General features: G+C 33.6%; 1 protein-coding gene across 1 annotated transcript; it reads right to left on the minus strand.

Moving 5' to 3' along the window:
* Positions 1-14,323: 14,323 nt before the first annotated feature.
* On the minus strand, positions 14,324-16,319 carry LOC120070576 (pentatricopeptide repeat-containing protein At1g08070, chloroplastic-like). The gene has a single exon (XM_039022369.1). The coding sequence runs from the start codon at positions 15,998-16,000 to the stop codon at positions 14,447-14,449; it is 1,554 nt and encodes a 517-aa protein (XP_038878297.1). The 5' UTR covers positions 16,001-16,319; the 3' UTR covers positions 14,324-14,446.
* Positions 16,320-17,529: the final 1,210 nt, after the last annotated feature.

The following is a 17,529-nucleotide window of genomic DNA, read 5'->3' on the forward strand; positions in this document are numbered from 1 at the left end:
TGACATGTCTCGTGGTATTAAAATCACTAGAAATATATTGGAATGTTATCTTTGGAAAGAGAAAGCAACACTCAAAATAACATATTATTACAGATAAAAAACGTTAGGTTGATTAGTGATTTTTTGTACTGATAATTGAGCTATGTTCATTTTGATAATGATTTTTTATTTAGTGATATATTGTACTGATATGTATTACAACCTTAATTTATTCTTCGAGAATGCAATTAAGAAAAAGAAAAATGTGTTGAGATCGAAGTCAAACAAAAAAAGTTTGTTAAGATTTTTCTTTTAAATTTTGCTCTTCTTCAAAACAAATTAACTATATGCAAATCAAGGTGAATTTGACTTGATGGTATTGATATGATTTTGAGGTTCAATCCCTATAATTTTAGGATTAAAAAAAACTATATGCATAGGTTTAAAACGAATCTTATGTTAGACTTTCTTTTTATTTTCCAAATTTAGCATAAATTTAACGGTTTGTTATTGGACTTGTGTCTCTGTGGAATTCGAGGATGATTGTGCTATTCCTTTAAAAATTTCTACTTGCATCAAAATACATATTATTATACTATTTAAGTAAATGCTTTTCTAAAAAGAGAAATCTTAACCAAATAATTCAAGTTATATTTTAATAACCAAGACAAGCACAGTGGGTATGGTTTTTTTTTTTAAACCTTTATTAACAAGTCCATTCAAATTTGCTTTTAGTTCCATTATAGGAGTGGATTTGAGAGTTAGCTATTTTAGTTGCTTACTATATATATAAAAGGGGTAAGATGAAAAGAATTTCACATTGTCATTTTAACCTTGGTTTCAATAGTTAGTTATTTAAATCTATTTAAACTCACCAATTAAAATCTTTATAATAAATGAGATATTTCTAACTCTTTATGATAAAACACAAATTTTCATCCAAAGAAAACTACCCTTTGTTTAATAGTTAACTATTTAAATCTATTTAAACTTACCAATTAAAACCTTTCCAATAAATTAGACCTTTCCAACTTTTTAAGGTAAAACAAATTTTCACTCAAACAAAACTTCTTCTGCATGTAAGTTTATTTTCATCTTTCATTTCATTTTCTGGTTTTGATTTTAACGCATTAGAGTGACTATTATTGTTTTCCTTTTCATCTTTATTATTTGTTTGGTGTCCATGTGATGGTAATATTGTTTTTCTTCCCATCGTCATTGTTTGCTTGATGTGCAAGTGATATTGGTTTTCTTCTCATCTTCATTATTTGATTAGTGCGTAGGCAATATCCTTTTCTTCTCGTCTTCATTATTGTTTGATGTGCAGTTAATATTGTTTTTCTTCTCATCTTCATTATTTGTCTGGTGTGCAGGTGATGTGTGCAGGTAATATTGTTTTTCTTCTCATCTTCATTATTTGGTTGGTGTGCAAGGGGGTAATCTCGATATAGCAAGATATTTTAGCCATGATGTCTAAAGATATGCTCCAATATAAAATGTTCATTTATTTGATTCTCATTGTCTCGTCACAGTAATCTACTAATTAATGAAATCAACGTTCTAAACTACTAAAGTTAGTGTGTTTTCGAGGTTACTTGTAAAGTACGTCACTTGAATCTAAAATGTTCATTTATTTGATTATCTATGTTCCACCACGGTAATCTACTAATTAATAGAATCAATTTTTGTTTAAAACTACCAAAGTTAGTGTGTTTTTAAGGTTACTAATGTTTATGAGAATTTGTGTTCCTTATTGGCTATTTGAACAATTTTTTGTTTGGATTTTTCTTTTAAAAAACAATCTTTTTATTAGGATTTAAGTATATGCATACTACATATTGCAATACGAGTACAAGTTGAAATTGAGGATTTGAGAAAATTGTAGGAGGGTAGATATGGTGTGAGAATTGGAATATAATTTTTCTAATTTTAATTTATAGAATTTCATTATAATTCAATTATTGTATTTATTATTTATTCATTTTTATTCTCTCGCGTAAGTTTCTTGCATTTGTTATTGATGGTATAATAATAGATATTTTATGGTATTAATAGATATCCAACAGATGGTCAAACGTGTGCTTATTATCAAGTTGAAATCTTGCATTTGCAAGATTACTTGCTTAAATAATTAAGTTTAGAGCACAATTTCCTGTTAATACAATCAAGACCATTTGTCTTGATAATGCTAGTGAATTTACATTCCAAGCTTTTAGTAATTATTGTATGTCAATTGGGATAAGTGTTGAACATCATATAGCTCAGTTCACACAAAAAAATGGTTTAGCATAATCATTCATAAAACGTTTGCGATCAATTGCAAGACCATTACTTATGAGAGCTAAGCTTCCTTCATCTGTATAGGGACATACTAATTTTGAAGGAAATCAGACATGAGTATTTCCATGAGCAACGAAATAATCATTCCAAATTCCATTCAAAATTGAATACTAACAATTACAGTCAAGAAACAGAAACTATTATTTATTTATTTTTTAATTAATTTTGAATCAATTAATGGGAGGGAATTATAACTCTCTCCCCCCTCTTTTCTCTCCTGATCGTGTGAATGAGGGCTAGCTTTTTCTTCCTCCTGCAAAAAGGAAAAGTAAGAAAAAAAAGATACAGAGAATGATTCTGTGAAAAATTCCAAAAAAAATCTTTTTCCTCTTCTCTCAATCTCCCTTCCCTCTCTCTATCCAAAATCACCTGAGCACCACACACTCCTGGGTTCTTACCTGAGATTATCGAGGTTGCGTTCATGGTAGTGTCCGGTTGGAGATCAATGTTTCATTTTGAAGAACGTCTTCAAAAGGTAAGGGTTTTTCTAACCCAATTTAATTTTTTGTAATTTCTAATGCATGCTTTACTGTTTGAATTAAATGCATGAGTTTGAATGTTTTCTGTAAAATTTTTATTCTGTAAGATTTGGGAATTTTGGGACGTTCCCACTTTCGCTCAAGGACCCTTCATTGGAATCCTTCATTCAAAACTCAAGGTCAAGAGCAAAAAGTTTGCAAGCTTAATCAATCCATCTATGGATTGGAGCAAGCTTCTCGATCTTGGAATATAAGATTTGATACTGGGATCAAATTTTATGGCTTTGATTAAAATGTTGATGAGTCTTGTGTTTACAAGAGAATCATTAACAATTCAGTAGTTTTTCTAGTGTTGTATGTAGACGATACCCTACTCATTGAGAATGATGTATGTTTACTAATGTAAATTAAGAATTGGCTAGCGACCCAATTCCAAATGAAAGATTTGGGAGAGGCGCAATTTGTTCTGGGAATTCAGATCTTTAGAGATCGAAAGAACAAAACACTAGCCCTGTCTCAGGCATCGTATATTGACAAAATGCATGTCAAGTTTTTTATGCAAAACTCCAAGAGAGGTTTACTACCTTTCAAATATGGAGTTATATTGTCTAAAGAACAATGTCCTAAGACACCTCAAGTGATTGAGGAAATGAGACAGATCCCCTACGCATCGGCTGTTGGCAGCTTACTGTATCCGATGTTATGTACTAGACTTGACATCTGCTTTGCGGTGGGGATAGTCAGTAGATATTATTGGGATTGGTATCCTAATTCTCCCAGAGTCTCGTAGTTTGTAAACATTTTGTACACACATTGTTATTAATAAAATAAATGTTATTTTATTTGCATTTACTCATATTCAATAAACTAAGATCTGTGATTATTTTATTAAAACTTAAGCATGTATGTGAGACATACAAGTGAATCATGCCTTAAGTAATAACCTAAATGGTCTATAGTATAAGGATAAAGGAAGGATACCTTATCCTGGTGATACTATGGATACGACCCGCTTTGTAGATAGTTACAAGTGTTGTAACGTGCTACAAATGGTCTGATCCTGACCATTCATGTAGAGATGTGTGAGCGAGAGTATCCTATACAAGGAGTTTGTATAAGATCGGACCACGAGATGATTTGTCTCTTTATATAATGCCGTTGATAATTGAGACTTACATTTCACTAAAATGACCATAGGTGACACGACCTTAATCCTAAATATTTTGGAAACTCCTGCCTATGAGGGTGGTTCTGTTGATTGGTTATATGGACACATAAATATATCTGTAGTGCGAAGAGTGCAGCTATCAGTCTTTAATGGAGTGCCCGATAGTTAACGAATGGTGGATCTCGTGACTAAAGAATTTAGTTAGTTATTCACTTACTGTTGGAGCTTCAAGCTACAGGTTCATAAGGTCCTCTTGGTAGCTCAATGGGTTCAAGTTGAGAATCAAATTTTGGGGTTAGTTTGAAGTGTTCAAATTAACAAGAGAAAATTCAATTATATGTAATATAATTGGTGTGATATATTAGATACATTGATTGGAGGAATTAATATAAATATGATTTATATTAAGTACCATAAAATAGAAAAGGAACTATGATTTATATGTTTCATATGATGAAATATTAAAACTATAGGTTATAAATAAAATATGATAAATTGGTTATCATATTTATTTATAATATACTAATTATGTGATAATTAATTCTTTTTCTCTAATAACCGTTTGAGTGGGAGGTTATTGGAAGTTTTATGGTAACCATGAGATAAAAGGAAAATTATTTTCCAAAATTTGTAGTTGATCTATTCGGATAATTCTCACGGAAAAAGACTATCAAGTAAAAATAGTTTTTACTAAGCGATAGCCGTTGAGAGACTAAACGATCGTTTAGAGTTGACTATATGATAGTTACTCACCTGATCGTTGCTACACAATCGAGTAGAAAGTCTATACGATAGGCTTTATTTTACTAAACGATCGAGTACATCGTCTATGCGATAGACAGTGTCATATCTCCCACTTACTCGATCGCTTACCTCCTTAGTTCCTCAAGCCAAGATCATACAGAGCCCACAACTCCTGGATTTTCATACCAAGAATACCAAGGTAACACTTGTGGTGGTGTTCTTACTTCGATCGTGAATCGAGTTGGACTCGATTGGGTTCGAGGAACTTCAAAACGTGTTGGTATTCTGGTCGTTGCGTTCGAGTGTTGTTGTGGACGCTTGAAGATTGATCGAGGGATTCTTGAAGAATGGTTCTTCAAAGCTATGCATACTATATCTCTTGATTCTCTTATAGCATGTTGTAAATTCTAGTTGTGCATAATTCATGAGTTTCCGGTTAGACTGTAATTGGTTGTGTTTAATCTGAATGGAATTTGGAACGATCCACTTCTGCTGCTCATGGAGATCCCCGTTTATGATTTCTTTCAGATATCAATCTAATTCAAATTGATAAGGATTCTAGGAAATCCACATCAAGATCAATGTTCACTCTTAATGGAGGGGTAGTAGTTTGGAGGAGCACCAAGCAAGGGTGCATTACTGACTCCATCATAGACGTTGAGTATGTAACGGCTTGTGAAGCTGCTAAGGAAGTTATATGGCTTAGGAAATTTCTGATTGGTTTGGAAGTCGTTCCATACATATCAAAGCCCATCACCCTTTATTGTGATAATAGTGGTGTTGTGGCTAATTCCCGAGAGCCTCGGAGTCACAAGTGACGGAAATACATAGAGTGAAGTATCATTTCATTCAAGAGATTGTGCATTGAGGGGATGTGATCGTCACACAGATAGCTTCAAAGTACAGGGCAAGTGGGAGATTTGTATTAGGCGCGTGTTATGCCCTGGTTTATTGCTTTGTGTACTTGTACATTAGTATGACTTTTATATTGTACACCCCCCTAGCTTTAAGTCAAGTGGGAGATTGTTTGGGTTAATGCACTAAATCTTATAGGGTCTTGTAGTTTGTAGTTGTATTGTACAAACATTTCATTTATTTAATATGAGATGTTTTATTTGACATTTAGTAGCATTAGACCCACAAACCAATAAACTAACATCCAAGGTTATCATTTGTAGCTTAAACATGTATCTAGAGACATACAGATGGATCATGTTTAAGTGATAACTTAAATGGTCTGTAGTAGATAGATAACACTGAATACCTTCCTGGTAGAACTATGAGTACGACTTGCTTTGTAGATGTTACAATTGTTGTAAAGTGTTACAAATGATCTGATCCTGATCATTCATGTGGAGGCATGTGAGCGGGGGTATTCTATGCAAAGGAGTTTGTATAAAACCAGACCATGAAATGACTAGTCTCATTATATAATGCCGTTTAAATAGATACTTACATTTCACCAGGATGACCATAGGTGACATGACCTGAATCCTGAATGAGTTGTGAACTCAAGCCTATGGAGGAGGTCCTTTGATTTGTATGGATGAGAGTAGCCAAATAGCCAACTCGATAGGCCTATCATTTTGGGGATTCGTCAGATTGGGGAGTTGGGAACATGGCTACATAAGACGAAATTCACTCCTTTCCCGACGTTGGGGTACTTAGATAAATTGCTCCCTTAAGGGCTGATTCCAGAACTTGAACAATATGGCGTCACACCCTCTCCTACCTGAGAGGGGCTTGGTCATAGTTGGACTATGACTTATTGTTCATTAGAGGGGTTAGTGGTACTTAAGAAGTTAGATGTAACTACAGGGACAAAACGGTAATTTTGGTCTAGTTATAGTTACGAATAATTTGTGAATGGTTATCATACTGTTGACTGGTTATATCCAATGAACACAAAAATATATCTGTAGTGTGAAGAGTGCAATTGTCAGTCTTTAGTGAAGTGCCCGACAGTTAATGGATATTGAATAAATTAATTAAATGAGTTTAATTAATTATTCAATTACTAACTGAGCTTTAATCTACAGGTCCACGAGGTCCTCTCTGTAGTTCGACAAAGATTTAATGAGAATCAATTTTGGATTAATTTGAATTGTTCAAATCAATTGAGAAAATTAATTATATGTGATATAGTCAATTTTACTTATTTATATATGATATAATTACTATAATGTATATGATATATTATAATATAAAGTTTATTTAAAAGGAAATAAATATTTGAATATGATTCAAATATTAATTATATGAATTTGATTAATATAATTAAATTTAATATAAATTGTATTTATATTAAATACTATTGATGAGAGAAGTAAAACTATAGGTTATATTGTATGTGATATAATATTAAACCATAGGTTACATATTTTATGTTATGTAACCTATATATATATAATAGTTTGATTTAAATTAAAATTAATTTATTTTTAATTTTATTTTTATTTTTGAATTAAAGGGAGGGAAATAATTTCTCTCCCCTTAACTCTCTCAACTCTCACGTAGTATGAGTGGGTGGTTGTGATTGGGATTTTTCTTTGTTTTTTACCGAGATGAGGGTGGTAACATTCTGAGAATAGTTATGAAAAAAAAAATCCCTGAATCCCAAAATCTCTTCCTCTAAATTCTTTTACATTCCCTCTCCAAAATTACAGAGTCCACAAACTCTTGTGATTCTCATCCTAGAGAATACAGTGGTAATTTTTGTGGTGGTGGCCACTTGGAGATCGTTTTGTTTGTGACCATTCTTGGAGAGGAAAAACGTGAAGAAGTCATTTCTTCAAAGGTAAGGGTTTCTAAACCTTATGTTCCCTTCTATTTCCTTTTGGCATGCTGTAAATTTCATTATTGCATAATCTTGTTACAATAATTTATGTTTCTGTGTAAAATTAAAATTTGGATCGATTCCCACATTTTCACTCAGGGCCTTCACAGGTTCCTTTAGAGACCCCCACAACACGTTTTACTCCTAGACCCTTTCTCAATTTTGTGATATAAAGTGTGTTCACTATGGCCATACACATAAACCTCGGGTCACCGTGAAAGCTCTAGAAAGAGACCTTTAAACTCTTTCTTAGAAGGCTATCACGTTAGATGCTTCATCAAGTTCGTTAGAAACAAACCACTCAAACTGAGCCATGAAGACTTAGACATTTAGTTCGTGTTAGGACCATCTTCATCAAGTCTGTCAAAAACAAACCACTCAAATACTGAGCTATGAAGATTTTATCATTATCCAACAAGTCCACATTAGGACCACCCAAAGAAAAGGCTATGGGTCATTAAAAGATTTCAGTATTATCCGTCAAGTCCATCCTAGGACCATCCACATAACGGACTATGGACCATTAAGTTTATCGCAACAGACCACTCAAACAAAGGGCTATGAACCATCCGGTCTATCATAATAGACCACCTAGACAAAGGGCTATAGAATCCTATAAGGGTTTAAGCCCCATGTTTACTGATTATTCTAAAATTATTTTCCTTATTAAGCCTTTGGTCAAAGAATCAACCAAATTTTTCTCACACCTCACAAATTCTAAGGAAATAATTCCTCCCTTTAACAATCGTTTCACAACTCCATGTCTAAGACGTATATGTCCTCCTTTTTCCATTATATACACTATTCTTGGTAATACCTACGGTAACCTGTGAATCACAGTGCATAGAGACTGGTATTGATGCCCCCCACAATGGTACATCCCCTAGTAGGCTTCTAAGCCATTAAACCTCATGTCCTACTAGTTCTAGAGCAATAAGTTCAGATTTCATAGTGGATCTAACTATGCAAGTTTGTTTTGCAGACTTCTATAATATCGTTCCTCCTCCGAGTAAGAATACATATCCACTTGTAGAACTGACCTCCTCATTATCAGATACCTAGTTTGCATCACAATAACCTTATAATACAATAGGGAATTTGTTAAAATGCAAACAATAGTTCATGGTTCCCTTAAGATATCTTAACAAACAACGAAGAACACTCATATGATCCTTATCAGGATTATGTATATATCTACTCAGTCTACTCACAACATATGCAATATTAGGTCTAGTATAGTTCATTAAACACATAATGCTACCCATAATCTTTGTATATTCAGACCGAGATACACAATCACCTTTATTTTTCTTAAAACTTATACTAGCATCATAAGGAGTTCTTGCAGGAGGATCACCAAAACAGTCAAACTTCTTTAGTAATTTTTCAATGTAGTGTGATTGACACAGAGAAAAATCATTTTCAGTTTTTCTTATCTTAACACCAAGTATTACGCCAGCTTCCCCTAAATCTTTCATTTCGAAATGGGAAGATAATAACAATTTAGTATTACGTATCGTCTCTATGTTTGTTCCAAAGATGAGCATATCATCAACATACAAACATATAATCACACATTCAACTTCAAACAACTTTGAATAAACACGTGTATCTGAGGAGTTTACCTTAAACCTATTATTTATCAAAGTATCATTGAATTTTTCATACTATTGTTTGGGAGCTTGTTAAGACCATAAAGTGATGACAACTGTAAAGCCTTCAGGCTGTATCATATAATTTCTTCTTCTAGATCACCATTAAGGAATGTTGTTTTTACATCTATTTGGTGAATTAGAAGTCTGTGGATAGTTGTAACGACCAAAGTTCAGGAGGGGTACATAAATGAACCGATATCACATTCGAATGAGAGGGATCCTGAGGACATGAAAGTATGACTAAGAAAGGCTTAAAAGAATTGAAAGTTACTACCTATACCAACAAGGTGCACCTTTCTTTTCGATGGCTCAATCATAAGAACTCCAAAGTTAAGCGTGTTTAGCTTGGAGCAATCCTATGTTGGGTGACCTCCTGAGAATTTTCCTAGGATGCATGTGAATGAGGACAAAGTATGTTGAAAGGACCCGTGTTGGTTTATGGGGACAACTTTAACTTTCACTTCTAAAAAGCATTTAGGGAGGAAAGAGAGAATGACATAGCCAGGTCACAGGGGACGTAGGGGAATGTCGGAATCCTGGGCCTGGGGCGTTACAATAGCAGCCAATGCAATCAAGGCTCTAATAGTAGCTATTTTTGTTATAAGGGAATATGTGTCAAAGTAGTAAATACCTTGTTTTTATGTATACCCTACTACTACCAATCTAGCCTTGTATCTTTCAATTGAACCGTTTGACATCATTTTCCTTTTGAAAATTCACTTGCACTTAATAAGTTTACTTTCTTTTGGAAGATCTACTAAGTTCCAAGTTTGATTCATGATTAGATAATCCAATTTATTTTTAATAGATTCCTTCCATAAGCTAGAGTCTACAAAATTTAAGGTTTCTTGGTACGTTTTAGGATCTTAATTTATTAGATACGTATATGCGAACTGATAATCAATATCATTTGGCATCTCAACTAAAAAAATTAGTTAAAAAATTAGGACAAAAAATTTTCTCAGTTCTCTGTCTCTTACATCTTCTAGGTTCTATATCATGCATTCTATCTATGGTGCTAACATCTACAATGTCAAACATACTACTAGAAGCTACATCATACATACTATTAGACAAGGAAGGCATGGAAATAGAATCATTCTCACAATTAGTTGTTCTAATAGATTCAGTGTTTCTCTTTTTTAATGGAAAAATATGCTTAAAAAATTTTGCATCCCTATATTCACATATGGATCTATCATTCAAACACATAAATATGTATGCAACACTATCTTGTGCATAACCAATAAATACACAATCAAAAGTTTTAGATCCTACCATAGGTTTCTTGAATGCAGAATATGGTACCTTAGCCAAACATCTCCACACCCTTAGATAAGAGAGATTAGGTACATATCTTTTCCAGAGTTCGTAAAGTATCTTATCCAGTTTTTTTTGTGATACTCTGTTAAGAATAAAACAGGTAGAAAGCATAGCTTCCTCCCACATGTTATCGGATAAACCAGAATTTAACAACATAGCATTCATCATTTCTTTAAGAGTTCTATTTTTATGTTCTGCTATACCATTTTGTTGTGGTGAATAAGGTGTAGTAAATTCATGAATAATGTCATTTGATTCACAAAATTCTTTAAGCGTATTATCACTGTATTCACTACCTCTATCTGATCTTAATAGTCTTTTAATCTCCTTATCTAATTAATTCTCTACTTCTGCTTTATATTTTAAAAAAAAAACATACTACTAGCTTCATCTTTTGTCTTTAAAAGATAGATTTTAATATATCGAGAAAAATCATCAACAAAAGAAATGTAGTAATTTTTTCCACCTCTACTTATGGTGTTTTTTAAATTAGCTAAATCATAGTGAATCAATTCTAGTAATTTTGTGCTTCTAGATGTGACAGGTTTAAAAAATTTCTTGATAAACTTTGTTTCTACACAACCAAAACATTTACTAATTTCATGTTTTTCAGATGCATTAATCAATTCTAATTCTTTAAGTTTCTTAACTGATGCAATATTCACATGAACTAGTCTACCATGCCATATATCAAGAGACTCAACTATGTAAGCAGAATTAGAAGCACTTGCATTCATCATGTTTTTAATAGGGATAATATTCAGTACAAAAAGACCTTCAACAAGATATCCTTTACCAACAAAGTCGCCATTTTTGGTGAGGGCAACCTTGTCAGCTTCTAGGACAACCTTAAGCTCAACTCGATTCAACAGACTCGCAGATACCAAGTTCCTACGTAAGGAATGTACATACAATACATTACTTAAGGATAAAGTTTTTCCAGAGGTTAATTTTAAAAGAAGCTTCCCTTTTTCAAGCACTCTTGCTATGGCCAGGTTACCCATGAACACACATTCACCGTCAGCAGTGTCCTGTAGTCATGGAAGAGCTCTCGATTTGAACAAAAATGTCTCGAAGCTCCAGTGTCAAGTATCAGTCAATTCTGTTTTCCACCAGGTTCACTTCCACAACAGCAGTAATTACGTCATCTTGTTCAGCAAGCTTAGCTTGTGGTGTGGGTTGTTGATTTGGCCTTCCTTTCCTTTGACTGCATTGGAAGGATTTGTGCCCAAGTTTCCCGTAGACATAACAAATCAACTTTTTCTTTTCAATCTTCCCACCAACAGTTTTGTGACGTCCATTCTTCTGAGAAGAATTATTCTTTCCATATTGCTTCTTGTGATTTTTAGACTTGTCTTTGTTAACAGCAGAAGATTCAACCAAGTTAGCATTAATTGAGTTTAGATTTCCAGAAATTAGCTTATCTTTTAGCCTGTTAGTTTCTTCAGTGTGCATGTGACCGATTAGCTCTTGAAGCGTCAGATCCTTCTTTTTTTTATGCTTTAGATGATTTTTATAATCGCTCCAGGATGGGGAAAATTTCTCAAGCAACACATTTTCTTGGAGAATCTCACACATTTTCATGCCCTCGGTCAAAACGTTGGTCACCAAATTTTCATATTCATGTATCTGCTTCACTACTAGTTTCTCGTCCGTCATCTGGAATTGTAGCCATTTACCAACAACGTACTTTTTGCAACCAACACCATCTTCTCTATATCAAGATTCCAACGTACTTCAAATTACCTTTGCTGATTTTTGGACCACGAACAAATCGAACATCGAATTTTTCATATGATTCAGCAAATGGCCATGATTGTTTTGTTGTCTTTCTTGTACTTATTAGGATCAATTGTGGAGGACTGCTTTGATTAATCAGAAACATGAAGAGGTTGTTTGGAGGATTCTAGATCAGAGACAGTGGTCACCTTCTAGGCATCAGTAGGTACTTCTATGGTGAGGATGTAATCAATCTCCAACTGCTCGAAGAAGATCAATAACTTTTGAGACCAATGGCGATAATTTGCTCTGTCTAGTGGTTCGAGTTTGGACAAATCAGGGAGAACCTTACTATTCTTGATTGACATTTGGATATTTGCTTTCAAATTGTTAGAACAAATGTTTTGAACAAATGTCACGAAGTGTTGCTGCACCATGGAGAACCACTGCCTTGAAAATAAATATTGCGCGACCTCAGTGCTAATCGCTTATGCCGGTTGCTCCCCAAGGTTAACGCAACCTCCAAATTCAGACGTGCACTCGTTGAAAAATAGACTAGAACTAGTGAGAAGATTACTTAGAATAGAAAATGAATTTAGGGAAATAGAAGATGGAAATCGAGTTTGTTGTGTCCCCTCAGGTCTGATATGAGTTAAATAATAGAGGAGAAGAGAACACCAACGGATAGAAATGAACAGTCAGAATGGTCTGTTAATTGACAGAAACCAATGGACATAAACCCAACAATCACAAACCCAACGGTCTAATCCAAATGATCTGTTAACGGTAAAAAATGAACAACCAACAACAAAATAATAATCAGATTTAATAATAATTTTATTAAAAAAATTAAAAAGATAAGTAATAAAAAAATTAGTTTTTTTCGCACAGCACAATTACCTAAACCCGTCAGTTCGTCCCTTCGAACGAATGACGGCAACACGCATATGGTGAAAGTAATTCTTAACTAGAATGTCTTGATATTTATACCCATTAGCCAATTCTAAATCTTTCCACGTCGGACAAAACTTTTCACTCTTAATTTTTTCTATGGGCCTAAGCCCAAAAGTCATTTCCAACATGCTTTTAAGCTAATAGGAAAATTTGAAATGATAAGACACATAATACTTGGTAAAATATCTCGATTTTTACCATATACTGCCACTGTCACATTTTTATTTGGTGGATTTTTAGGAATAGAAAAATAAGGAAAAATATTTACACAAATAGCAAAATTTAATTATTTAATCTTCTCCATCTTCCGGCTTCTCCTTTTTCCTCTTTTCTTCCTTCTTCAACTATAAATCTTTTTCTTCTTCTTCTTCTTTATTTATAGTTTTGTTGCTAGTTCAAAAATGTTAATTAAAATGACAATGATAGACAATGGAAAGCCAAATTATAGACCAAGTGATAGTAATTTTTTGTATTTTGTTGTTAGTTCCAAAATAATAATTAGAATGATAATCATAGACAATGGAAGGCCAGGTGATAAAACACTATCACTATCTATAAATGATAGAAAGTGATAGACTCCTATCAATTACCTATCTATAGATAATCATTTTGCTGTTCCTAGTTGTTGTAGACATTGTTATTAAAAATTTTGTCATTTTTAGATAGTTGCAATAGACATTATTATCAATATCCATCACAAACAGTCATTGATAGAAATTTATCAACGTTTATTAGTAATAGAAATTGATACAAGTCTATCACTTATAAACGCGGATAGGAGTCTATCGTATCTAAGTTTATCATCGGTAAAAATTGATAAAAGTCTATCAGTATCTATCAGTAATAGAAATTGATAGAAGACTATCTGATACAACTCTATCATTGATGGAGGTTGATACTATCCGTGTCTATCAATATTTTCTTTTTTTTTTTTTTTTTTTGCTATTTCCATAAATAGTTTGACTTTTTCTTTCCTGTGAAAAAAATTTCACCAAGATAGATTGAAGACATGATTTGAAACAAGTACTTCAAAAAATTGAAACTTTAGGGTATAATAGAAAATTTATAAAAATTCAAGTACAATTTCTATAATTTAAAGTGTTGGTGTTAAGAATGAAGACTAAAATTAATAATAATTCAAGATTTATAAACATACTTCAAAATTTTCAATGGTAAAATACAATTATGAGAGATGCAATTTAACTGAAAACATAACTTTTCAACATCTTACTGCATCTCTGCCGCATATTTAACCTAAAGAATTCGATGAATCAACCAATTCAATCCAACTACATCCAGCCATTTTCTTCAACCCTTTACTTCTCATGGTATCTCGAACTTCATTAGCATCATTCCATCTATCACAACTAGCATAAGTATTTGATAACAAAGCAAAAGTTCCCACTGTTACCCCTTTGCTTCCAAGCAGCCATTCCTTAACTTTCTCATACTTCTTCTCGTTCCCATGAATTTGACAAGCATGAAGCAAAGCTCCCCAAACTGAGCCTTCTGCTTCCATAGGCATCTCCTTTATGAATGCCTCTGCTTCATCCAAAAGCCCAGCCTTTCCATACAAGTCCACCATACAAGCATAATGCCTCATTTGAGGTGAAATATTATAAACATCTTTCATGGCTTCAAACACCATCAAGCCTTGATTGATCAACCCACCATGGCTGCAAGCAGATAACAAGCTAAGAAATGTTATGTCATCTGGTGAAATGCCATGAACTAACATGAGTGAGAAGAGACCAAAAGCTTGATTTCCTAAGCCATTCATGGCTAACCCACTAATGATTGTACTCCATGATATGATGTCCTTGTGCTCAATAGCTTTGAAGATCAAAATTGCCATTTCCATGTTGCCACATTTGACATACATGTTAATCAAAGCATTTCCGACATTTCCATCAATTATCACATCATGCCTAGAGTTGATATAAGAATGCACCCATTGACCTAAATGCAGAGCAGAAATGGAAGAACATGCAGACAATACATTAATTAGAGTGGCCTCATTGGGGATAGCCTCTCCCACATGAACCATGTTTTGAAATACCCTCACAGCCTCTTCACACAATCCTCTCTGTGCATAGCCCCCAATCATCGTAGTCCAAGACACTACATCTCTTTTAGGCATTTCATCAAACAGGTACTCTGCACTCCTCAAATACCCACATCTAACATAAAAATCAAGCAGGGCATTGTCCAAACTAACATTTTCCTCATTCAAACTCCTCAATCTAAGCCCATGTATAGCTTTCCCAAGCTTGAGACATCTAAGACTAGAACAAGCAGATAAAGCAGTAACAAGAGTAGTAGAATTAGGCCTCACATTCATGGACAAGAACTTACCCAGAGCTTCTTTTTCAAAACCCAGCTTGGAAAGACCCGAAATGATCGAAGTCCACGAAATAACATCTGGGTCAGGGATGGAATCAAAGATTCGAGAAGCAGAAGGAACATCCCCATCGAGAATGTAGAAATGGAGCAGAGAATTTTGGAGGAAGATGTCAGAAAGGTGACCTGATTTGATGAGATGGGCATGGATTTCGAGGCCCTTTTGGGTTTCATGGAGGAAACAACAGGCTTTGAGGGCGTAAGTGAAGGTGAAATGGTTGTGGGAAGATGGGTAGCGAAGCATTTGGTTGTAGAGGAAGAGGCCATTTTCAGGGGAGACGGAGTTTACCAAAGAACCGAGCAAAGGGTTAAGAATGTGGGGTTTTGGATTTATGAGGAGGTTGGTGTGGATTTGGGCTAATTGAGCAATTAAAATCGAGGGTTTTGGAGGTTTCAATAGCATGCTATTGCTCAACCATTCGTGTAGAACTTGGAAATGATGAATTGGACATTGAACCTTCACAAAGTTGGTGGATTTGTAACAGCCCGTATTTTTCAATACAGTTGGTGGACTCAAACGGAACTTGTTCGAAGTGAGTGTCAGCTGTCGAACGTGCAGCAAGAGCACGTCGGTCTGAATCGTCTGACACGCGAGGACTGGTCGTCGGAGTCAGTGGTCGACGCTGCTGCTCGTGGGTTTGTGGTGTAGTCGCCGACGAACAAGACAGAGGGCAGATGGGCAAGAGGAAGAAGATGACGGAGCTGGTTTCCCTCTTTTCTTTCTCTTCTTCTCTATTTATGATCTCATAAATATATTAAATTCTATAAATTATGAATTTGAGATTTAATTTAAATTTAATTATTTATATATTGGTATATTGATTAATTATTTAATCGAACTATTTTCAAATATAGAAAAATAAATAAAAATATTTACAAATAATAACAAAATATCAGACGAGGAGGAGAGAATTTTTAGCTTCCCTTTTTACCCTTTAATTTTTTTAAAATGTCTACTTTACCCTCAAATCTTTTACATTTAAAACCTCTACACCAAGACACTTCATTTATGAAATGACATGTCAATTCAAACGAAATCTTTTCAACTAAAAAAATCTACAAATAGGCACATATATATAACTTCTTCTATTGGGTTTCCAAGATTAGTCATGGAGAAATTCTCTCTAATATCTCATTTCACTCCCCAATGGAAATCGATCTTATGATGGATAACTGAAGAAATTGTTTTCTAATGGGTAGGTTTTTTTAGCAATCCTTTTGGGTGTTTTATCAAAATATTTTATTTGTTTGCTTTTTTAAGTGTGTGTGTTTTTTTTTTTGAGGGATTTAATTTACGAGTTTAAGAGTTTATTTACATGGAGAGATCAAGGCAATATGTTCATTAATTTTAGTGACTCATGTAAATATTTTATTTGTTTTTTTTTTCTGCAAATGTGTGTGTGATTTAAGAGTTTATGTACAAGGAGAGATCGGGGCAATATGTCCATTGATTTTAGTAACTTCATTAAAACAAATGAAGATGCAAAATAATATAAAAGAATTCAAAACATTAGCTATTACTTTTCTCCAATGGATTCGAAGATGATGTGATTTGTTTACCCAATTTTTTCTATTTTTTAATTTAATTGTAGTGTATATGAATATTTGATTTCATTAATTGCATGATATCCACCATATTGGGAAAACTAAAAGGATATTGTTCTTTTAGAAACTATTTAGAAAAATATTGTTGTTTTCAAACTATTTGTAAAAATATTGTTGTTGTTTTTTTTTAAATAAGTTGAGGGTTGAAAATTTGACCAAGGTAGGTCGAATTTTGAACCCTCGACCTTGCCATTTCGCTTTTCCAAGGTTTCCATTATTATTTTGAGAGAGAGCGAGATTTTGAGAGGTTTCCATTATTATTTTGAGAGAGTGAGATTATAAGAGAGATTATGAGAGAGAGCGAGATTATGAGCGAGATTTTGAGAG

This window comes from Benincasa hispida, chromosome 2 (genome assembly GCF_009727055.1).
Source record: "Benincasa hispida cultivar B227 chromosome 2, ASM972705v1, whole genome shotgun sequence".
NCBI lineage: Eukaryota > Viridiplantae > Streptophyta > Magnoliopsida > Cucurbitales > Cucurbitaceae > Benincasa > Benincasa hispida.

Bases quoted from the DNA above. Each gene is read 5' to 3' on its own strand.
- LOC120070576 (XM_039022369.1), bottom strand. From the start codon at position 16,000: ATGCTATTGAAACCTCCAAAACCCTCGATTTTAATTGCTCAATTAGCC.